At 49.8% G+C, this 24390-nt stretch overlaps 1 protein-coding gene across 9 annotated transcripts in view; it reads left to right on the top strand.

Moving 5' to 3' along the window:
* The first annotated feature begins 550 nt into the window (after nucleotides 1-550).
* The window catches only part of DAPK2 (death associated protein kinase 2), a 116576-nt gene continuing 92736 nt past the window's right edge, over nucleotides 551-24390 (top strand). For 6 of the 9 annotated variants that reach the window (XR_015768564.1, XR_015768563.1, XM_028099989.2 and 3 more), the window contains exons 1-2: nucleotides 1040-1120; nucleotides 6921-7018. Coding sequence is in view for 7 of the 9 variants with exons in the window: in XM_028099989.2 (XP_027955790.1) it covers nucleotides 6942-7018 (77 nt within the window). In the remaining 2 variants the exon portion in view is untranslated. Of the gene's footprint in view, nucleotides 644-1039; nucleotides 1121-6920; nucleotides 7019-24390 lie in introns of those variants that run through there. The other 3 variants (XM_088024849.1, XM_088024848.1, XM_028099990.2) reach the window with 2 other exon arrangements.

Genomic DNA, 24390 nt, shown 5'->3' with positions numbered 1-24390 from the left:
ACATGTTTTCATTTCAGTTTCATAATAGCTCCATCAGAAACTATAAGAAGGGTGTTAGCCCCAGTTTACTCACGGAGGAAACGTTCAGGTGCCATGCCCGAGACTATCCATGGGGAATGGCAGAGCAGGGCTTTGAACCAAAGAGCAGAACTCTGAATCTAATACCTTTTCCTCTAGGACCTCTTGACTTAGGGATGGGAAACTCTGGGAAAGGGCCTCCATTTCCTTTTGCTAAACAGTCTCTTGTCTTCAAGTAAGTTCTGTCTTGGCTGTGATTCTGTTTCCCCTTCCTTCTTCCCATCACCCTCTCCACTCTCATTCTTTTTTTTTTTTTCTCCTGAGATTTTTGGCAGAAGGAAGAGAGGAGGAATCCACTGCCAAATCCTTTATTAAGGAAGGCTTGATGGGTGATGTGGGGCTTCACAACCATGCAGAGGCTGGGGGGAGGGGGCATAGAGGGCAAAGGAGATTAGGCCACTCCCAAGCTGGGGGTTGGTGGTGACAAGAGGAGTGTCCTTCTCTATCTCAGCCCCCACCCAGCTGTGAAACATTGGTGGTGAGGTTCCCAGAAGAATCCGTCAGGGAGCATCCTGGCTGGGAGGGAGGAAACGGCCTCTTCCCTCGTGGGACTTCCTTTTTCACGGTGTGTGTTTTGGGGGGGGAGAGGGATGGGGGGACAAGGAAACACCATTTTCTGAGCGATTGTTCCAGGCTATATCAGATTATCATCGGCTCATTTAAATCAATTTCCAGATCAGGCTTGGAGAGGTTAGTTGACTTGCCCAAGGCCACACAGCCTGTGAGCGGCAGAGCCGCTAAAGACGCGGGAGGGTCTCGCCCCTGGCGCTCGCCACCACTCCTGGAGGTGTCTGGGGACCTGGGAGGAGGCTCTCGGCCCTCACCTCGGGGCTGTCCACAGGGGGCTCCCAGCAGGGGGCGCCCTGAGCCCCAGTCCCGGGCCGCCGGGCGCGCCTCCAGCCGGCGCCTGGGACGGGGCCGGCCGCTCCACCCCCTCGGCTCCTCCGCGGCTCCGCGGGCGGGCAGCCGGCCGGGAGCAGAGCAGAGTCGAGCGCCGCGCACCCCGTCGCGTCCGCTGTGCCCGCCCAGCGCAGCCTCCGCCGTGAGTAGCGCCCGTATGCGGGCTCGACGGGCGGGACAGCGCGCGCGGGGCTGGGGCTGGCGGAGGGCAGAATGCTCCGGGGCGCTCTCTCGGGTTCCCCGAGCCCTGGTCCCTGACGCCGCCCCCCTGCCGGGTTTGGCCGGGTTTGGCCGGCCTTGCCCTCGGGCGCTGTGGCCGGCCCTGGACCTGTCCGCTGCGCCCCGGGGTGGGGGTGGGGTGGCGCTCCGAAGCCCGGCACTTTGACCCGAGGGACGGGGTGGGGACGGCGGACCGAGGCTTGGCACCCGGGGAAGAGATAGGAAACAGACCTTCATCAACTTAGGGCCCCATGATGGGGAGACCACTACAGATTTCCGGGAGGAGAGGGGCCAGTCTCAGCATCAGCCACCTCACACACCTCCTCTCCCCATTTGCACAAGGACGTGATTCCGGAAGGCTGCTCCACACACAGCTTGCTTGTGGCAGAATGAAGCTGTGGTCCCGCTCGTCAGGGGCCGGGGCCAGAGCTAGGGTGGGAATGGGGGTAGCCAGTAGGTCTGCAACTGGCTGGGGGTAGAAGGGCACAGGACGGCGTTGTCAGTAGTTGACCCTGACTTTGGGCCAGGCATTGTGGATATCTCATGGCATGTGTGGGTCTGGCTAGTCCTCACTGTAACTTTGCCAGGTGGAAATTAGTATTCTGACTTTAGGAAGGAGAAAATGAGTCCCAGAGAGGTGAGCATTGGGCCATGCAGGTAGTGGTAGGTGAGGGGTGCGGCCTGAGAGAGAGGGAGTCCTAGCTGGTTGCCTCAGAAGTGGGTGGGAATGGCCCTGGGGGCAGGTGGAGAGAACACAGCCCCTGACACCTTGTACTCTAGAATCCAGTGGAGGGCAGCTGGGGGCTGCTGCTGTGGCTTCTGACTGTTTCCCAGCTGCCTCCATGTAAGGTATTTCTGGGACACTCCTGGTGTCTAAGGGGAGCTGGTGCCTTGGCCTCTTCACAAATACTTTCAGAGTCCTGTTCTTCTCCTAAGACGTGTTTTTAACACATAAAGTGGCCCCACCGATAATTCAGCTGCTTTGGGAGAGGCTTGGGCAGGGGTGGGTGGGGGCACAAGGGGTGTGTGGATGGGGGTGGGGGTGCAGTAGTCTGGAGCAAGTTTCCAGCTGGCAGGAATGAGACCTGAACTGACCCTGACCACCCCCCTAAGGTTTCCCTCCTTATTAGACGTGAGGGTGTCCAATGGAGCTGGACCTTCACTAGAAAAATGGGTTTTCTCACATCAACTTAGGCAAATGGCTGATCTCTGAGCCCGAGCTTCCTCCTCAGAGATTGGGGTTGGTCAAAGGCCTGACTGCATGGAGGGGCTCTGCAATGCTGGAGCCCCTTCCCTCCTGTGGGCTGTCTCCTCAGAGCCTGAGTGTGATGATTCCTAACGTGGGGGGAGGGGTAAGAGGACCATCATGGCTGCCCCCTTGCAATGGTCCCATCTCACTGACTTACACTGGGTGAGGTGGGGTGAGGATCTCCAAATGTCCAGCAGAGTGAGCTGGGGCCAGTGAGTGAGAGGATTTAGTAGGGTAGAGAGTTCCCTACTGGGGTGATCCTCTAGCCTTGGAGGCCTCCTCCTAAGTGGTCCCTCTGGAGGGCACTGGCTTCCCCAACCCCAGTGCCACTTTGGGGGGTTGAGGGTGCTGTCATCAGAAGCCCAGGCAAGAAGAACTGGAGTGGGCTAGCTGTGTGACTTAAAGTCCCATCCCCTGTGTGCACTTCAGTTTCCTTCTTTGGTCAAACAAGTGGATTATAGACCAGACAGCAGTGATTTTTCAGACTCCTCCCGCCTCCGGTGAATTCTTGCACAGAACCCCAACCTCTAGTATAGATAAAGGGGAGATGCTTTGGCTCCCCTTCCTCATGCTGGTGGCTCCTGAAGCAGAGTCTAAAAACCCCCTGGATGACCTTTGCAGTCCCTTTCTGTGAGGTTCTAGGAAATCTGTGTTAAACCTCAGAAGTGTTGCCTACCATGAGGGTCGAGGGCAGGAGTGTGAGTCCTAGTGAGTCTATTAAGAGAAATGTGGGTGTTAAGGTGGGCTTCACCCTTGGAATGTCTGGAGCAGACATCCTGTGCGTCTGACCGGAAGTTGTAGCTGTGTCCCTCCCCTCTGCCACGTGGTTTCATCTTTTCAGGGCCAGAAAGGTACCTGTACCTCGGGGCCTTCTCTGGGTCCTAACTGGCGACTATAATTCCACCTCAGACTTTCTCCCCTTTAGTTTTATGTCCCTAAATTGATAAAATTGATAAAATGCAAATTCCTCCTGGGGAGAGATACTAGGAAAAGGCTTTAAGTCGTTACTAGTTGTTTTTACCTGATGAGGCAGCTGAGCAGTGGCCTTGAGAATCGAGGCTGGGCCACTACATTGAAGTCAACAAACATTTAGGGAGTGCCTGTTGTATACCAGCGCGACAAGGGGACAGAGGTGAGAGCGTGACAACCACTGCCCTCATGGGACTCCAAGACAGGAGGCAGGAGGGAAGGAATTCCCATTTGTTGGAACCATCCCAACACTACGTAGGTCATTTTACATGTTTCTCTCATTTGTCATAATGTAGATCTTAGTCTCATTTTTTATTATGTGAAATTTTGATTGCATACACAATAAGCGTACATATCACATATCCATGTAACCACTACTCAGAGCAAGAAACAGCATTGCCAGCACCCAGAAACTCCCCTTGTGTCCCAGACATAACCCCCCACCCAGGCATGACCACTATTCTGACTTTTAGCACCACAGATGAGTTTTGCCTAAGTGGAATCACACAGTATGTGGTCTCTTGTGTCCTGCTTCTTTCATTCAACATTATGCTTGTGAGTTTTATCCATGTGGTTGCGCATTGCGGTAGTTTATTATTGTTGTAGACTAATTCCATTGTATGGGTATAACTCAATTTACTTACCTATTCTATTGATGGCCCTTTGGTTGTTTCCAGTTTGTAGTTATTAGTAATAGTGCGGCTGTGAACGTTTTAACACGGGCTATTTTGGAAAAATCTACATGCGTTTCTCTTGGGTATGGCCATAGAAACTGCCCAACAGATTTCCAAAGTGTGATTCTCCTGGCAATGTTTGAGAGTTCTGACTGTTCCACAAAGTCACCAATAGTAGGCGTTATCTAGACTCATTTTCCATATAAGTCATTTGAAGCTCAGGAAAGTTGTCCCATGCTCAGTGTGTGCAGAGGTGATAGAGCTGATTCCAGCTCAGTGCTGTGTGACTGTAGAGTCTGTGTTTTCTCCTTCTGGGTTAGACAGAGACAGTTATCAGCCAAAATGTGAAAACTCTAACCCTGAAAGTATATGAAGAGACCTCTCTGGGAATTTAAAGGGGGTGGGGGATTTTAATCTGTTGTGATGAGAAATAGAGTCATGGAGCCTCACAGAGTTGGTAGCATTTGAGCCAGGTCTTATGGGAAGGGAATGGTTTTGCTAGGAGGCTCTCCAGGTGGGCCTTTCATGGAAAGGGCCTAGCTTGAGCTGAGGTGTGGGAGTTTTGGGGGAATGGGAAAGGTCTACTTTGGCTGAAATATAGGATATGTGGGGGGAGGGGACTAAGGCTGGAAAGTTGAGTTGGGGCCAAACTGGTGGTCCTAGCTTGTCCTTAAGGGGCTCCCTTGCCCCCCAGCCTCTGGCTACCCCTGGAGCCCAAGGTGGGGGGGCTCATCATTTTGCTGGGGATTTGGAGCTGCTTCGAATCCAGCTCAGCTTCTGCTAGCAAGTGGAGCTAGCCTGTTGCCAAATGGAGGATGTTAGCTGTTCTAGGGATGAGTCTCAGGGTATCTGTCAACAGAATTTTTTGGAGTTTTCTGCTTCCCTCTAGGTGTGTGAAATGAGTAATCCCACCCCTCAGGACCTACCTGACCCAAAAGAAGGTGATAGATAGAAGTCCTGCCACCTTCTGGGCTAGTCTCAGGAAATTTGCCAGGATGGGAGCTACGGGGGTGTGGGGGGGTAAGTGAGGGGGTCTAGCTTCAGATTTTGGTCAAGCCAAACTTTCCAGGAGGATCCCAAAACCTTCTCCCTAGAAGGGAATTGAAATGCTTGTCTCCGTTGCTGTGGGAAGCAGAAACACAAAGAGTGGCCCAGAAGGAGCCAGATATTAACAGTAATAATCACCTTTCTTATCTGCCTAGGAGTTTATGCCCTTATCACAAATAGATCCCCACATGGCTGTGTGAAGTATGCGATAGAGATGTTACCAGTCCCGTTTATAGATGAGGGAACTGAGGCCCAGAGGGTGCCAACCTGTGTGGGTTAGACAGCTACTACACATCCAGGCTAGTCTAGAACTGGGGCTCCTGGGAGCCTGCTCTTATTCATAGTCCATGCTTGCTGGGCTCAGGCCAAGCACAGGGTGAAGACCACGCAGCAGGGAGGATGCCTGATGGACCATGGACATCAACAGGCAGGAGTTCAGCAAGTGACCGTGAGAGTCAGGCCCAGGAGCCAGGCCAGCTCTGCCTGGGGGACTTCAGGGATGTGTGCCCCATGGAAGGGAGGGCGACAGGTGGCATCGTGGTTATAGAGCTATGGTGTGCAGGGGGCAGCACTGGAGGAAGGAGTGTGAAATGTATACATTCTCTGAGAGTTGGAACAGCTTCAGCCACTTGGCACTGATGAAACGCACCCTTGTGTAATGGTGCCTCCACCCAGCCTGGTGAAAAACAGTCTTTTGGGGCTCATGGGGCCCTGGGTGTGGTTGGTATCTGATTGGCAGGCTGGAGAAAAGTTGCCAGTGCTAGCCAAAATGAGCTCTGAGAGGCCTTTGCTAATGACTCTTGAGAGATACATCCACAGTCATTTGCAGACTGTGCCCTGGGTCCTGCCCTTGTGGTGCTGTCCAGGGTGGCATGTGGCTGTCCCGGGAATGGGTGAGCTTCTTGGGGCAGGGAGATCCCAGGTTAGGATGCAAACAGTCTTCTTCTGGTGGGGTGGTAAATACTCCCTGTGGCTCGGGGTTGTCTCTGGCTCTCACTGAAGTGCTCTGGGAGGGCAGTTAGGTCCATTTTATAGATTAGGAATCTGAGGCTCCTCTGACAAGAGATGAGGTCCCAGAGCTAGCTGTGGGCAACATTGGAAACAGAACCTCTAGCTCCTGACTCCTGTTGCCCATTATAATTTGTCACGCCTCTCCTGTCCCTCTTTCCCTTGGGGTGATGAATGAGAGAGTTTACAGATCAGTTCAGACTTGCAGTTGGGTGGCTCAGCCCCTCAGGGAACTGAGGTCATGATAATCCCCTACCTTTCTACTCCATTTTCCAGTTGACAGGATAATTTCATGATTTGCCGTGGTTTTTACAGGATTAACCCCTTTAGCAGATGGGCAAGCTAAGTCTGGCAGTTTAAACGACTTACCCAGGCAATTGGAACTCGAACCCAGAACTTCTGACCCAAAGATGAGCACTCTCTCTCCTGCCTCACGGCTGCCTCTTTTTCTCAGCCTACCTGAATTTCATGAGAACAAATCGCCGAAGTTGGCCATGGGGCTGTTTCTCTGAACGTGTTCAGAGCAGATCTGAAGAAGTGAGGAGGGCTCCTTTCCTGTCTCTGTAACAGCTTTGAATTGATATAACTCAAATAAGAACCATACACGGTCAGTCACTGGTGAGAATAGGCTTGGGCAGGGTAGTTCTCAAGGAACGAGGGCCATGGATTATTGTTAAATTATGAGCTCCTGTGCTGCTGATTACTTTTAGGCCCAGACTCTTAGGCTCGCGCCAATGTTCCCAGCTGTCCTGATCTCGGGCTTCCTCCGGTTTCAGGGCTGTGTGCTCCAGGCCTCAATGAGGAGTCCAAACATGGAGACATTCAAGCAGCAGAAGGTGGAGGACTTTTATGACATCGGAGAGGAGCTGGGCAGGTAAGAGGCTGGGAGAGGTGGAGGGGGCGCCTCTCCTGGGGCACTTTTCGCTTGATCGGGTAGGCACGGGCTTGTCATGGGACTCCCGGGAAGCGTTAAAAACGATCCCGAGGAATTCATCTTCACGTGCGGCTCTGCAAATAGTTGTCTCTGTGGAAATAACAACTTGCCAGCACAGCGGAAGGGACTAGAATTCTTGTGCCCTATGTTTTCACCGTCGCCTGGCTGACCGACAGTAATGGCGGGTCTAAAGGAGTCTTGTTTCATCTGTTACTTTTCTCCCAAAACCGTCCCCAAACTCTGGACTGAGACCTGGCCTTGTTGGTATTCTTCTCTGAGTCCCACTTGGGACTCTGCGTGGCTCTTGGGATTTTGTTTCATAAGCTCAGCGCCTGAATGGGAGGTGAAGTAATCCTCCTGAAAATGGATTCGCGTTGAGTAACAGGCCTCACGAGCCTTGTCATGAAGGTTCCTAGGATCTGAGTTATTGGGTGCATTTCCAGCTTGGCTAAATCCAGAATACAGCCAGGGATAAATTCTGAGATCTGAAAGTGATTACTGTGTGGAAAGAAAAGATTTTCCGAAGCTCTCTTCTTGCCTTCCATTTCTAGACTCTGCTAATATTTAGATTTTTTTTAGTTATTACAGAACACCAGTCCTAGAGTTTGATTCTCACTGCAGTGCCTGAGATTGAAATTCATTTCACTCTCATTTTTCATGTGAGGAAACCGGTCCAAAGAGTTTAAGCAAGTTGCCCGAAGTTGCTCAGCCAACGAGTGACGTAGTCAAGGTCTGGCCAGTCCAGTTTGTACCTGCACGCCTGTCATGCCTTTTCCGATAAGTACAGCACTTGCATACTCACGTGAACTTACCAGTACACCCAGCCTCACCCCCTCACACCCCTAGCAGAGTAAAAACTTGGGGGTTTAAAGCCTTCGCTGTATCCATGATGCAAAGCAGGAGTCCTTTCCCCTTTGTAGAGCTCTTGGGTTCAGGCCTAATATTTTCTTACTTTTATTCATTTATTTTATTTTTAATTTTATTACTTTAAAATATTTATTTATTTGAGAGAGAGAAGAAAAAGAGAGAATGTGAGCAGGGGGAGGGGCTGAGGGAGAGGGAGAGAGAGAATCCTCAGGCAGACTCCCCCTGAGTGTGGAGCCTGATGCGAGGCTTGATCCCAGGACCCTGAGATCATGACCTGAGCTGAAATCCAGAGTTGGACGTTCAACCAGCAGAGCCACCCAGATGCCCCATCTCTTACTTTTATTTTTATTTCTTTTTAAGATTTTATTTATTTATTTGAGAGAGAGAGAGAGAAAGAGCACAAGAGCGGGGAGCGGGAGAGGGAGAAGCAGACTCCCCGCTGAGCAGGGAGCCCGATGCGGAACTTGATCCCCAGACTCCAGGATCATGACCTGAGCCGAAGGCAGTCACTTAACCAACTGAGCCACCCAGGCGCCCTCTTACTTTTATTTTTAAAGACAAAATAGAAAGAGCTTCAAAGCCAGAGGAGCCTTACTTCAAGAAGAGGGTGTGTTACTTCCAGTCCAGGGAGTGCTTGTCCTGGCTTACTGGCTGGCTGGGTGCGGGGAGCAAAGGACTGTAGAGACCCAGGAGGGGCACGAGTCCTCAGCCTTTTGTCTGAGCTGACTGCCACTGGCAATCCAGGGCCTGGCAAAGATAAGGGAAGAGGACAGGGCCAGAGTCTGGAAGGTGGTCAGTGGGAGTCTGCCTCTGAATGGGAAGCCAGGTGCTTCTGACGTGGTGATACCGGGGGAAAGTGGCAGGCTCAGCAGCGGACCCTGGCAGGCCCTTCCAATGGCATCTGATTTGGGAGCCTCACCTCAGACACATCGTATGCGGAGGGGTCTGTGCTCAGTGCTCTGGGCACAAAGATGAACAAGACATGGACAGTTTCTGCCCTGCTGGGGCTCTGGCCCTGCAGTGGGGGCAGCCATGCACATGCCAAGGGCAGAGTTGGAAGGGACCTTGTCGGGGTGGGGGACTCTGAAGAAGGAAGTCGAGACCATTTCCTGGGGACTTCACCTATTATTCCTTCTTAGTCCTGTCTCTCCCCAACTTTGCATATCAGGGCTATTAGAGCTAGAAGAGGCCTCTTGTTAGCTGGTCCTTCACCTGTGGCAGGTGGGAGGGTCCGTACCTTTGGATCACCACTGCCCCCTACATCTCTAAAGCGCTAATTAGACATAGAATGGGTAAGTGGCTCCAGAGCCCTGAGGCCTTTGGAATGGCTTGGCATCCTGGGATTTGTGGTCTAGAGGCCAGATGAGCTAGAAGGCCTTTAGAGATCCATTCTTCCAGGCCCTTCATCTGAAAACTGAGAAGACTGAGGCTCAGGGAGGAGAGGAAGGTCTGGCCGTGAGCCATAAGTAGGCTGGAGCTAGCGCCGTCTGCAGACGAGTGCTCCGACTCAGAAGGGACAGTCCTATTTTTCTCTCCTCCCCTCCTTTTCTTCACTTAACACGCCATTGAGGAGCTGCTGTGTGCCAGCCACCGTCCAAGGCAGTGGTAAACAAATAGACACATTCCTGTCCTTTTGCAGCTTATGATCCATTGGTGGAGAAAGACACTAAGCCCATGAACAGGAATGAACGGGATAACTTTTTTTTTTTTTAATATTCTTTTTAAGATTTTAATTATTTATTTATTAGAGAGCGAGTGAGAGAGAAACAGCATGAGAGGATAGAGGGTCAGAGGGAGAAGCAGGCTCCCCGCCGAGCCAGGAGCCCGATGTGGGACTCGATCCCAGGACTCCGGGATCATGACCTGAACCGAAGGCAGTCGCCCAAACAACTGAGCCACCCAGGCGCCCGGGATAACTCTTTATAACATGTGTTAAGGGCTGTGCAAGGAGAGAGCGGGAGGCACTGAGAGAGAATAGGGCACACGGTTGAGACCAAGTGGTCAGGGAATGCTGCTCAGAGGAAGTGACTGTTCACTTAAAAACTGAGGGGTAAATGTGCAGGCAAAGGCAACAGCATGGACACAGGCCCAGAGGTGGGGTAGAGCCTGGGGACCCGGCTGCTGAAACGTGAGCTGTGGGCAAGCAGTGCTAGATGAGGTTGGAGTCATGGGTGGGGGTCGGACCCAGCCAGTGAGCTCCCTGTCAACAGAGTGGTGGTGAGGTTTGGCCTTAGGGGTCAACACAGATCGGAATTTGTGTCCCCTTCCTAGCTGTGCAACCTTAGGACAACTTACTCAACCTCTCTGGGCCTCCGTTCTCTTACCCATAAGATAGGAATAATCACAGTACCTAGCCCATGGTTGCGGGGATTAAGTGAGATGCTGAGTCTCTGGTGCTTCTCACAGAGCCAGGCCCAGGGTAAGTATTCAATGAACGAGAGCTTCCGGCCTTTGAAGTATGTTTGGGGCACCAAGGCCCTGCCTCCCTCCTCTGGAGCCCTCTGGGAGGGACTCTGCAGGAAGAACAGGGTTGGGTCATTCACATTTTGGGGAGAGCTACACACAAACCTGGCTTCCTCTGCTGTCAGTGAGCACCCTCGGCTAGACCCAGGGATGTTGTATTGATTTTAGCTCCTCATTCAAGTCCAAGTGAACATGACTGACACTCGTTTTCATGTTTACCTCTACTGGTAGAGGAAGCTCACAAACATAACGAGCAAAGGAAGCCAGACCCAAATGAGTCCATACTGTATAAGTCCATTTGCGTAAAGTTCAAAACAGGCAGAATCAATCAGTGGTGCTAAAAGCCAGAATAGTGGTTATTCTTGAGGAACTAGTCACTGGAAGGGGGCATGAGGGAAGTTCCCAGGGGGTGGGTATCGTTCTGTTTCTTGATCTGGGTGCTTGTTTCGCTGATGCATTCTTTTCAGGAAAATATATCGAGCCATACATGTTTAGGTCCATCTTCCTGTAGGCATGTTATACCTTAACTAAAAGCATGCGTTAGCAAACAAGGAATCTTTCACTCTCCTCCTGGTCCTGGTCTGGTCCCCGAAGCACATGTGTTTGATTCCTTTGGAGGCCTTGTATGTTTTATCCTACAAGTAGAAGGACATCTGTGAGAAAAGCTGCAGAATCCACCTTTGGATCAGGATGGGGTGCCCTGGCTAGAGGGTCCTGGGCTGTGACCCTCACTTGACCCTATGCATCTTGCCTGATTTCTGGCTCCCAGTGCTGAGTGGAGACACTTGGCTGTGCTCCCATTTTGGCACCAGCCTGCTGGGGATGCTGGAGATCATCTGCTGTTTCTGGGAATGCTTCGAGAAATGCTGGCCTGTAGATTCTGGCTTCTCCCAGCCTTGGTAGCTGGGGTTAGGTAGAGCAGGGGAATATGAGAGCAGGACTTACAAAGAAAAACCCACCCAACTCCTCCTTTTTAGTCAAGGCTAGGACCAGAGAGGGGAAGTGCATTGTCTGAGGTCACTCGGGGGTGGGGACTGATGGTCTGATTCTTAGTCTAGGGCTCTGGCTACCACACCCTAAGAACTCACAAAGCACAAACTCATTTTTGCTCTCATTCGAATGTTTCTGGTGAGTGAGGAGAATATATGGCAGGGTGGTCTTTTCTGTTTGACCTTGAGAGTAGGGTAGCAGTGTCAGAGTCAGGAAGGTGGGCATTTGGGGAGGAGTGATGTTCCTCAGAGGGAGGGGCTGGTAGATAGGCCCTCCCTCTGGGGATGTATGCCCAAGAATACAAGGTAATTTAACGTATGTGATGTCTATCCTATAATGATCAGTACTTTCTTTTTTCCTGTACTTAGATTACTTTCCTTTACTTAGATTGTTACATTAACATAAAACCATAAAATGTTATGTTGAACCGGATTCCAACATGAAGTTAGTCCCAATCTCAATTTTATAGACAAGGAAAGTGAGGCTGAGTGAGGGGAGGTGATTTTGTCCAAGGTCACAGAGTAAGCAATATAGAAGGTGGAGCTTAAAGAAGCTTTTCAACTACACTGTGCTGGTTTAAACAAACGGACAAATATTTATCTATACGTTCATTCGACTTTTATCCGCAGCCCCAACTCTATAGAGGAGCCTGCCTCACCATTACCCCACACTTGCCCTCACCCCCTCCCCTCTTCCCTGACGAAGACACCAGCCACAAGCCCTCTTACTTACAGGAGGCCCATGTGTGCAAAGCACGCTGCTAGGCACGTAATGTGCAGAATCCCCTTTCGTAGGGACAGGAGCCTTTGGCCAGGGAACCACTGTTCTCGAGCCTCACCCTCCCTAAGCAGAGCTGAGGAATTCCCTGCAACATCCATATTGATAGGGCTGCCTGCCAGACCCGAGTCACCCGATGGGGTTCCCTGTGGTTAAGGTCACACACTCAGCTTCGCCAGGGCAACGTCTTTTGGGAGAGAAACAAGACCTCCAGGAATGTGTAGAGCTCAGATTCACGCAGGCTGGGTTCTAGAGCCCAGTCTAGCCACAAAGCACTATAGAAAACTACAATAACAGGTGTTTGGATTGACCTGTCTCAGTCCTTAGGAAAAGGGTTTCCGAGGTGAACTCTAAGGCAAAGGGGCTTTTATTATTTCTTTTTAACTAAGAACTTTTTTTCTTAAATTAATAGAAGTAATGCATGGCAAATGTCATAAAGCTCTGAAGAATTCAAGTAAAAAGTCAACTCCTTCCATCCTCCCTTCTTGTCTCATGCCCACAGCTGGACTTTGATGATAATTTTCTTCTGTCGCCTTTCAGAACTTTTCTAAGTAAAGCAAGTGTGTACAGGGACCCAGATGGGATCACGTGACCATAAGAATCTACAACTTGCTTTTTTCACTTAATGAAATGCATTGACTCTCTTTTTATAGCACTGTATAGAGATCTATGAGACTTATTTTGGATGAAAGTTGTTTTTTTTTTTAACATAAAAAACTTAAGAAGGCAAGTTAAGCCAATGAGAGATTAGTAGCCTTAACTCAGCAACTATTTTTATTTCTGAGTTCTACCTTCTCATTTTTCCCGGGCTGTTTCTCACGCCCACACGTTCCCTCCTCTTTTGTGTCTGCTTGAGGCACATATGCTCAGAGTTAACATTCTCCCTGGTGCTGCACTACTGGGACAGGCTGGGGAGGCTGTGGGGAGCAGGGCAGTGCTCATGGCCCTGGGACTGCCTACACGAGGCCTATCTCACATTTGTTTGTACCAGGCTGTTAGCTCTTTGAAGGCAGGTTCTCTTATTTTGTTTTGTTTTTTTTAAGATTTTATCTATATATTTGACAGAGAGAGAGAGACAGCGAGAGACGGAACACAAGCAGGGGGGAGTGGGAGAGGGAGAAGCAGGCTTCCCGCGGAGCAGGGAGCCCGAGGCGGGGCTCGATCCCGGGACCCTGGGATCATGACCTGAGCCCAAGGCAGACGCTTGATGACTGAGCCACCCAGGCGCCCCTCTTATTTTGTTTTTGTTTGTTTGTTTAAGTTTGTATTTAAATTCCAGTTAGTTAACAGACAGTGTAATATTAGTTTCAGGCGTACAACGTAGTGATTCAATGCCTCCATGCAACACCCGGGGCTTATCATGACAAACGCCCCCATCGCCTGTCCACCCCTCCCCTCCCCTCCCCCCCTCCCCCCTCCCCTCGGCTCTTATTTTGAGTATTACTATAGCACTGAGACAGAGGCCAGAGGGCCCAACAACTTCTGTGATGTCTCCTTGCTCTTTCCTTCAAGGTCTAGGTCAAATGCTGTCTCCCCAGCAAAGCCTGACCCACACCATCCTACTCTACCCCCTTCTGTGTATTTGATTACCCCTTATTCTGGACCCACATCCCTCTTAAATGCTCAGGTCATCCTACTTCATGTTACCTGAAAGGGTTCCCCTGGTCATCCCCCCACTGCGGATTCCTCCGGGCCAGGCTTCCCTCTGCAGTGTCCAGAGGAGGCCTTTTACACCTGAGAAGTGCTCCGCTCCCACAGGTACCCATCAGTGACCTGCGCACTGTCTGGAACCTGCCCTGAGTTAAATCTGAGGCAGAGAACCTCAGCCAAGCCCCCCAGTACCCATAGGCCTTGAAATCCATGAACGTCCAGGATTTTGCAAACACCAAGCAGAGAACAAAATGCAATAATTACTTCACTTCCATTTCCTGGTCACACATCATTATATTTAATCCTTGTCATAGCCTGTGAAGCACTTATTACCCCATTTTACAGATGGAGAAACTCAGTCTCCAAAATGTTAGGTACCTGGCTCAAGAAATTCAGATCTACCTCATCAAGGAGAAGCCAAGTGGGAAATTCACTCCGTGCAGCACAGCAAATCTCAGAGAAAGTCAGAAATAGAAGCCAGAAACTTTGCTGGGCAGAGCCCTGCCTGCTGCCCTGGGCTGGGATTTTTGTCCCTCTCTGATCACATACATGCTTATATTTCCTGTTGCTGGGAAGGTGAACATGGCTGACATATGTTAAGAATCTTCTGCGCTCTCATCAGTGTCTGTGCTGAGTACTTCTTCCAGAACATATGAGTACTCCTTCCAGAACAATGTGAGCTGGGTCACATTCCCACTTCACAGATGAGGAAACTGAGGTGCAGAGAAGTTTTACAGTGGACTCTTGTCCCTCGTGCCAAAAGGCTTTCCTGCCACTAACACCGAGCTTGTCTTCTTCAGGCCCAGGAGGCTCTCAGCGTGGTGTTAGTGGCAAGGTGACCTTTTGGGCCGCAGCTGTACCCTGAGCAAGCCAGTGGTTTCTGAAAGATGAGTGGGGTGTGTGGATGCGTACATTCACGTCTATATTCTAGGTCATTATCACAGTCCAGTGACCCTTCCTGGGCACCCACTGGTGATGGGTACCATGATGGATACAGGACACTTGGGGCTCAGGCCTTGCCCCAGAAGAGCTTGGCTCAGTTGGGGCACAGGGCTGCTCTCCTCAAATGAAATGAGATGGAACAGGCCGCGAGCTAATACGGGGACCCCAAAAACATGTGCCAGTTGTTCAGAGGAGGAAATCATCACCCTATATAGGCAGCTCCTCACATTCTAATCCAGGCGATGGCAGGGAACCACCCCAAGGTTAGGGCTCTGCCAGGGACTGAGGAGCCGCAGGCCTGGGCTTAGGCAAGAGGACACTTGGTGGGGGTGGAAGGGTGGGGCTGCCAGGAGGACAGGAGACCTCAGAGGGCCCTGGATGACAGAGGCCATGGAAGAAGGAGGGAGGCGCTTTCATCACTCTTTGTTAGGAAAACAAAGCACAAAGCCACTCAAACAAAGTGGTTGCATTGCCCACGCTTCCGTCAGAAGCTGGCACACGGGGCAAATCGCTTGCCCTGCGGGGTAGGTCTCATTAAGCTCAGTTTGCATTAGGAAAACTGTAAGAGCTGGGGGGGGGGTACTTACGTGGGGTGTCACTGAAACCATCATATACCTACATCTACAGTGCACACTCTCTTTTCAACTTCATCACCAGTACGGATATTTGTGTTGTGTTGTTTTCGACTTGACGTTGTTTTATGTACACTGTTCCATGTAACCTGAGTCCATATAACTTGAACATTTTTTGTTTCAAAATAATTTCAAATTTAATAAAATTTTCAGAATAACAGGACTCCCATATATCCCTTATTCAGATGGACCAATTTTTAACATTTTGTCACCTCTTCCCTCCTCCTTTCTTTTTGTCTGTCTAACCATCTATTATTGCTTCTGAACCATTTGAAAGTAGGCTGCAGACATTATGCCTCTTTATCCCTTACTACTTGGTTATGTATCTCCTAAGGGCTCGACTGTTCTCTTCCATATCTACAGAACAGTTTTCAACTTCAGGACATTTAACTCCAATATAATATTTTTCTCTACGCTAGCACCCTCATTCCAATTTTGTCAATTATTCCATTAGTGTTCTTTTTTGTTTGTTTGTTTGTTGTTTTTTAAGATTTTATTTATTTATTTGAGAGAGAGTGGAAGAGAGCACAAGCAGGGTGGGAGGGTAGAGGCAGAGGGAGAAGCAGGCTCCCCGCTGAGCCAGGAGCCCGATGTGGGACTCAATCCCAGGACCCTGGGATCATGACCTGAGCCGAAGGCAGTCGCTTAACCGACTGAGCCACCCAGGCATCCTCCATTAGTGTTCTTTATGGCCATTTTCTCCCTGCAGAACAAGATCCGGTGCAGATCATATGCTGTGTTTTGTTGTCCTATCTCTCTAGTTTCCTTTAATCTGGAATGATGCCTCAGCTTCTCTTGGACGGTCATGACACTGATATTTTTGAAGAATGCTAGCCTTTAAAAAGAAATACAGTACAGGGCGCCTGGGTAGCTCAGTTGGTTAAGCAACTGCCTTCGGCTCAGGTCATGATCCCGGAGTCCCGGGATCGAGTCCCACATCGGGCTCCCTGCTCAGCAGGGAGTCTGCTTCTCCCTCTGACCCTCTTCCCTCTCGAGCTTTCTATCTCTCATTCTCTCTCTCTCAAATAAATAAATAAAATCTTTGAAAAAAAAAGAAATACAGTACAGTCCCTATACATTTGTTAATGTCATAGCCTTCTGCCATCGAGACATTGCCAGTGTACTTAAGTTCCCCCTGTTGTTTCTCACTACTAAAAATAAATGTTGCTGTGGACATATTTGTTTAATTTCCTCTCCACATTATTTCTGCTGGGCATATTCCCAGAGGTGAAATACCAGGTCGAAGGTTATGACTGATTTGTGTAATGGTTGAAAATAGATACTCAGTTTACCAGGTCACCAGGAGGTGCTTATTTCCGTGTGGCTTTGTCAATATGCTTTCATTGTTTTGTTTTGTTTTGTTTTTTAAAGATTTTATTTACTTATTTGACAGAGAGCGAGATAGCGAGAGCAAAAACATAAGCAGGGGGAGCAGGGGAGGGAGAAGCAGGCTTCCTGCTGAGCAGGGAGCCCGACGCAGGGCTCGAAACCAGGACTCTGGGATCATGACCTGAGCCGAAGGCAGACGTTTAACGACTGAGCCACCCAGGCGCCCCGCTTTCATTGTTTTTGTGTGCTTTTGGTACTTGGAGTTTTGTAAAGATACATTCGTGTTTTCACTGTGGGGAAATTTAAACTGATGGAGGTCTTCTGTGCTTCTCCCTTAGTTCCAAATTTTATTTCTCTCTGTGACTTTGCCCTCCTTCGTGGTGTTTACTTTTCATTACCTTTCCAGTCATTGGATAATTTGAAGTTTTGAGAGCAACAGAAGGCAGGTAAGGCAAATATAATCATTCCCATTTTATAACTGAGGCAAAGGAGGCTCGGGGAATGTACCTGACCCAGCCCTGCCAGGACCACAGGGTTTGGCCTCCCTCCCCTCAGGGGCAGAAAGGGCACAAGGTCTTTAGGAGACCATGGAACTCCAGCAGAAGGTTCCACGTCGTTGTCCATACTTTTAGAAGCTGGCCCGGAAGGGGTCTCTAAGAAAGCTTTCTGAGAGCTCTGGGAGAGGAGTTACCTGGGGAGGGGACTGCTTTTAGGGCAGAGGAGAGGAGAGTGTGGTTTCCCTGTACTTTCTTGCTGAGGAAATGCACGCGAAGGGGAAGAGGTGAGGCTAGTGGTAGCAGTTTGGGCCTGAGGTACCCATCACCTTAGCTGCAGTTAAAGCAGCCCAGGCTCTGGCAGTGCAGGTGGGAGGTCATGGAAGACCCTGAAACTTCTAGATCTTCCCACAGAGGTGATGGCTATGGCCTTCGCTGTCTCTCGGGGAGATTGCCCCAGTCTCCCCAGCAGCCTTCACCAGGCTTTAGAGCCCAAGAACTTTAATCTGCAAGGGCTCCTACACTGTCTAGTCCAGGGGACGGAAAACTATAGCCCTCCAGCCACATCTGGCCCGCCACCTGTTTGAGTGGCCCTGGAGCTATGAATGGGTCTTACCCATGAACTGTTCCAACAGATTTGATGAAAGGGAACACTGACTTTGGACCCCAGGTAAGCAAAATGTTATCTCAACCCCCTCCGCCCTGACCAAGTGTTCCATTCTTCTCCTTGGAAGATTTGTATTACAAAAAACACACAAAACAAAAATAAAATAAAGCTCCTTATTATATTTTGAATTTCATCAACTAAAAATTTGTGGAGATTTTTGTTTTATTCCCCATTATATACATACCTTGATTTTGCTTCTTGGTCAGCAATGCAGAAACTATTTACTCTCTGGCTCTTTGTGGAAAAACGTGACCACTCCTGATTGACTTTGGTAGAGTTTACTATTTAAGCAACAAAACTTGTAAAAAGTGGATTATTATGGGGTGGGGGACTGGATGTAAACCGATCAAAGTGAAGGGGCTGTTATGGAAAAGGAGGAAGAAGGGGCAAGCAGAGGTCCACCTGCTCCCCATCCCTGCCCTCTCTCTCTCAGAGCCTGTGAGGAACCTCCGAGAAGGCAGTTTTAGAGTCACAGTCTAACTAGGTTAAGCCTGTCCTCTTCAGAGAGTGCTGGGGTGGGAAGGAGGGAAAGGAGCTCTGACGATTAGCGATTGAGTGTCTTCTCTAAATCTGGTCCTGCTCTAGCCACAGGGGTTCATTACCTGGTTTAATCCTCTTGCAGCCTATGTGGTGATAGGTCTTTCTCCCATTTTGCAGATGAGGAAGCTGGAGTTTAGTGAGCTTGGCTGACTTGCCAGCTAGGATTTAAGCCCAGGACTCTGATTCCTGTTCCAGCGTTCCCTTTGAGATACCAAGTTGCCCAGAATTTTCTTTCTGCTTGAGACCCTCAGGTCCCCTCCACGGAACAAGGAGGGAGGTTGGCACAGTTGTTTCCTGCTCTTGGTGGGCTATTGGAGGAGATCTGCTGAGAGCCTAGTTGTCCTGCCTCTGGTGTACCTCTAGGGCTAGCACTGCCTCCCTGCTGATCCCCTGCCCTTGGTGGCCAGCATCTAATCCTGAGGCCTCAGGACCCTAATCTTGAATCCCGAGCTGTTTAGCCCCTGGTGTCCTAGGCACAGGGCCTGGAGGGTGAGGAAATATCCCTCCCGCCTTGGGGTGAGGTTAACTTGGCACCCTGGGGCAGGACCCACAAGCTAAAGGGGGAACGTTAGCTACAGTGTGATTCTAGGAGGCAGAGCATTCCTACCAGTCTTTTGGAGGGGACCCCCCACTTCTCTCCCATCCGTCCCCCCTTCCCAGCTGAGAAGACAGGGCAGAGGGGAGAAGGGCAGCTGAGGACGTCGGCCGGAGGATGGGCTCAGGGCAGGAGACTGACGAGCCCTAGCCTGGCAGGGACTGTTCTGGGTGCTAGAGCCACCAGGCCCAGGTTTGATTTTGACTCTGCTACCGTGAGCTTTTAGAACTCGGGCAGCTTCACTCTTGTAGGCTCTGTTTCTTCATCCTGAGACGGTCCCCGTCTCACAACATTGTTGAAATACCACACGCGGAATCTGAGTCTCTTCATGTTTTCCGGCTTTCTGGGGTCCCGTTCTTTAATGTCCAAATAAGAATAAGAGCATTCCATTGCAGGGCAACCGGAAGTCCTTTTCCTAATCCAGCCTCTCTGGCTCTCCCCAGGGAGTACTCACATCCTCCTCCATGTCTCAGGGCCTTGGGCTTGGGGGCCCCTTCCTCCTTTGAGACAAAGCTGGGCTCCCTCTGTGACCTTGTCTCACGCATGGACTCAGGCCCGTTTCTGAGTGCCTTCCCTCATCACCAAGATTGGTTGCAATCGGCTCCGCAAACGCTGAGTTTCTCATGAGCTTCTCATGAGAGGAATTTCTGCACAGAGATGGCTTAAAGCATGGTAGCAGACTCCTCAGCTCCTTTGACTCCTGACCTCTGCCATGATGCTGGGGCCTTCCAGGACCCCACCCCAGACCCCAAGTCTGCTACCATCCTTCATACTTACTACCCAAGGGAGACCCTTTTTCCTTCAGATATAACCAAGCTAGCTCCTTGTTGTGCCAACCTGTCCCTAGTGGACCCTGGCTTTTATATCCTGAATCAAAGGCCCTTTAAAGTTTTTCCCAGACAAAAGCCATCTCTGACCTGTACCCACCTTGCCCCCGTGATGGGGTCTTCTTCTCCCTTAGTACATGGTAACAGCTCCGAGCAGCTTTCAAAAATACCACTTTCCCCATTCCTGCCATAGATGTAAGGGCGTAGCCTGGCATTTGGGAAGTGCCCAGCAAATGGTCACAGATACGGACATTATTTTGCTAAAAGCCTGGCAGTCAGTTGTTTTGAAGGGCTTATGGGGAGGAGCTGGGTTGGGCAGCTTCTCTGTTACCTCATTTGATCATGAGACTCCTGATGGAGCAAGTCTCTGTATTATCTTGTCCTGGTTATGTTAATCTTACATTTTGCCTTTGCTCACACTGGACCCCTGCTGAGATGCCGCCCTCCCCTCCCAACCCCTGCTTGTGCGTGCTATCTACTGTACTCGACATTTTCTTTCTTTTTTCTTTTTTTTGAAGATTTTATTTATTTATTTGACAGAGAGAGACACAGCGAGAGGGGGAACACAAGCAGGGGGAGTGGGAGAGGGAGAAGCAGGCTTCCCGCAGAGCGGGGAGCCCGATGCAGGGCTCGATCCCAGGACCTGAGCCGAAGGCAGATGCCTAAAGACTGAGCCACCCAGGCGCCCCAATCAACATTCCTTTCTTGCTAGAACTACTCTCTTCCCTCTCCCCTACCCCATGCCCCTCACTGCCCCCTGCCCAGTACAGTGGAGCTGGGCTGGTCCTTGTGCAGGGGTAGCCCCCGATTGACCCCAAAGCAACCCACTCACTGGCTAGCTGATATCCTATGAGATGGCTGGGCTAAAACAGCTCTGCCCACTAGGAGCAGTGATACTTAGCTAAAAGCCCATTAAATGGCCTCTCTCTGAGACTTGACTCAAGAGTGTGAGGAGGGAATGGAACAGCCACTGAGGAGCTACTGATTCCACGAGCTAATCCCTTTATGGCCTCAAGGTTCACTTCCCATTCCTGCGTGGATCCTTCCAGTGACTACCTTTCCCTCAAAGAGCTCGAATAGCAGTCTTTCCCTGCGTTACCTACTCTCACCCGTGCACGGAGCCTTGCTCCAGCCGCTTCCTCCCGGAAGCCTGCCCAGACTAATGCAGGCATCCTGACTGCAGGCTGGATTGGGAGTGTCTACATTCCCACAACACATGTGGTGACCCTTGTCGTTATTTGCCCACGAGTCTGCTTTCACCAAGTTTTGCGCAGCCCCTTGATGAAAAGCTGCCCCAAAGCAGCTCATAGTCTGGTGAGTTTTCTGATCACAGGATCTGGAGGCCATTCTGTTTTATTTCCTAGTGCCTCACACAGTGATTGGCACATGGTAGGTGCACCATAAATTTTCAGATGAGATCTGGTTTCAGTTGGCTCCGCTCTGTAGTCTGGCTTTGCACCGTGACCTTACCCACGTTTCTCCTCTTCTCTGGTCCCCAGTCCCTTTTTTCCAGTTTAGAACATGGCTACCTCCATGGCCTGGCATAGCTGGTGAAGGTTTTGGGAGGTAGGAGCTAAGTGGGGCACTGAAGGGTGGTTGAAATTCAGATAGGCTGAGTAGAGAGGGTGGACATTCCAGATAGACATAGATGTAGAGCCTCCCAAAGGGACAAGAACATGCAAGGTATGTTTGCAGGGAGTGGGTCCCCTGGAAACTAGATGACCGGTTCTGGCCGGAGAGCCGTGGGCAAGCCCAGGGTAGCAAACACAGGATGGATAAAAATCTAAGCTAGCCGATTTAATGGTATTGGTCACAGGGGTGGGTGGGGTGGGGAAGGAGAGGAAGGTAGGACTATGGATGATTCGACAGTTTTTTATTTATACTTTTCTATACCTCCTAAAAAAATTTAATATGTATTTCTTATGTTATAGGGAAGGTATTGCTTTTTAAGTATTTCATGCTCAGAGATTTGGACTTTTTGCTGGTTTTAAACTGGAAGAGAGGTTCATGGGACCGGATGGAGAAAGGGACATGGGAGTCAGGCTAAGTTCACTCCTTAGGGATCTTGTCTGTTAGGTGAAGTGACACGTACTTGTATGTATTCTAGCTCAAGTCCTAATTCCAGCTAATGCTGGCTTTAGGAAGCTCTTCCTCAATAAGAGCTTCCCAAAATAAGTCTGGAAAACCTTTGCCTAGGACTTGAAGAACATGACCATTACCTGAGAATAGAACTTAAACTGTTAATGGCAGCAGGTGCTCATTTAGTGATGACATTGTTGTGCCTTTTCTGTTGCCCCTGTCAGATTGCCCCGTAGCCAGATGTTACCTGGCACTTGGATGGTTCCTCCCGTAAAGCTGCACTCTTGTGCCCACAGGTATATAGCTCTGATTTATCTGCCTTACCTTTCCGTTGCCACTTTAGTGTCCTCTTTGCAGGGAACGTGATTCAGGACTATGTCAAAGCCATGCCTTCACTACAGTCTGTCAGACACGGAGTCAGGAATAAGTGGCTGGCTGATTAAACTGAAGGATGTAGGGCACCTGGGTGCCTCAGTTGGTTAAGCGTCTGCCTTCGGCTTAGGTCATGGTCCCAGGGTCCTGGGATCGAGTCCCGCGTCGGGCTACCTGCTCGGCGGGAAGCCTGCTTCTCCCTCTCCCGCTCCCCCTGCTTGTGTTCCCTCTCTCGCTGTCAAATCAATAAAATCTTTAAAACAAAACAAAAAAATAAACTGAAGGCTGTGGTTGACTTAGCTCCATTGTTTTGCTTACTCTACTTGCCAAAACTTACCTCTCAATACTTGCCAAATTTTCTCTACTCTAGCTGCTATGCCCCCTGTCCAAGCCTTTTATTTTTACTTACATTTTTTGTAAGTTTTAATTACAGTTAGTTAACATCCAGTGTGATATTAGTTTCAGGTGTACAGTATAGTGATTGAACACTTCTATATATCACCTGGTGCTCATCACAACAGGTGCACTCCTTAATCCCATCCCCTATTTCACCCATCCCCCACCCCCTCCCCTCTGGTAACCATCAGTGTGTTCTCTATACTTAAGAGCCGGTTTCTTGATTTATCTCTTTCTCTCTCTCTCTCTTTTCCCCTTTGCGCCTTTGTTTTGTTTCTTAAATTCCACATACGAGTGAAATCATATGGTATTTGTCTTTCTCTGAATTATTTCACTTAGCATTATACTCTCTAGCTCCATCCACATCACTGCAAATGGCAAGATTTCATTCTTTTTTATGGCGGAGTAATATTCCATTGTATATATATATATATATACCACATCTGCTTATCTATTCATCTGTCAGTGGACACCTGGGCTGCTTCCATATCTTGGCTATTGTAGATAATGCTGCTATAAACATCGGGATGCATGTATCCCTTTGAGTTAGTGTTTTTGTATTTTTGGGGTAAATACCCGGTAGTGTGATTGCTGGATCTAGGGTAGTTCTCTTTTTTAACTTTTTGAGAAACCTCCATACTGTTTTCAAGAGTGACTGCTCCAGTTTGCATTCCCATCAACAGTGCATGAATGTTCCTTTTTCTCTGCATCCTTGCTAACACTTGTTGTTTCTTGTGTCCAAGCCTTTTTTTTTTTAATTTTTAAAACGTTTTAAAAGATTTTTAAGAATTTATTTATTTTAGGGAGAGAGAGAGAGAGAGAGCAGGGGGAGGGTCAGAGAGAGAATCTCAAGCACACCCCCCACTGAGCATGGAGCCCTACTCAGGGCTCGATCCCATGACTCTGAGATCACAACCTGAGCCGAAACCAAGAGTCAGATGCGGGGCGCCTGGGTAGCTCAGTCAGTTAAGTGCCTTCAGCTCAGGTCGTGATCCCAGGGTCCTGGGATTGAGCCCCACATCGGGCTCCCTGCTCAGCGGGAAGCCTGCTTCTCCCTCTGCCTGCCACTTCCCCTGCTTGTGCTCTCTCTCTCAGTCAAATAAATAAATAAAATATTAAAAAAAAAAAGAGTCATATGCTTAACCAACTGAGCCACCCAGACATCCCCTTGTCCAAGCCTGTTAATGAGACGTTCTTTTTTTCCTTTGGAGCACCTTCTCTCTCATCTCCTTCCTCTCTTCCCCTAGTTCTTCTCAGTCCTCAAGTCCAGTGAAAATACCTCCTATTACTCTGCAGCCTTCCATGGTACCTCCCCCAGCCTCGTCCATCTCTCCAACTTCGAGGAGTTGTAGCCCTTAGAGTCTGTGCCTCGTACATAATTGCTCTGAAGTAGAAGGCTTCCTGGAGGTTCATTCTGTATCCCAAGCCAGACTGTGAACCCCTTGAGGACAGGGGCCAAGGTGTATATTTCTTAGTGTTCCCAGCACCTCTCGCATGGGGCGAGTCCACAGGAGACAGTCAACAAACACAGGGGCTGGTGCAACCATAACCCGCGCTCAGCCAGCGCTGAGCCCCAACGGCTTGAGTTTGCTTCTACAAGCCCAAGAGAAGGTAGAAATGCAGCATCATTTTCCTCACAGCCCTGCTCACACGACCTTCTTTGTTTTCTTGCGTGGAGGGGGCGGAGCAGGG

Source organism: Eumetopias jubatus, unplaced genomic scaffold (genome assembly GCF_037043125.1).
Source record: "Eumetopias jubatus isolate StellerSeaLion01/CBP00866 unplaced genomic scaffold, mEumJub1_p1.0 scaffold_7, whole genome shotgun sequence".
Taxonomy (NCBI): domain Eukaryota; kingdom Metazoa; phylum Chordata; class Mammalia; order Carnivora; family Otariidae; genus Eumetopias; species Eumetopias jubatus.
This window is presented reverse-complemented; position numbering and strand designations above follow the sequence as displayed.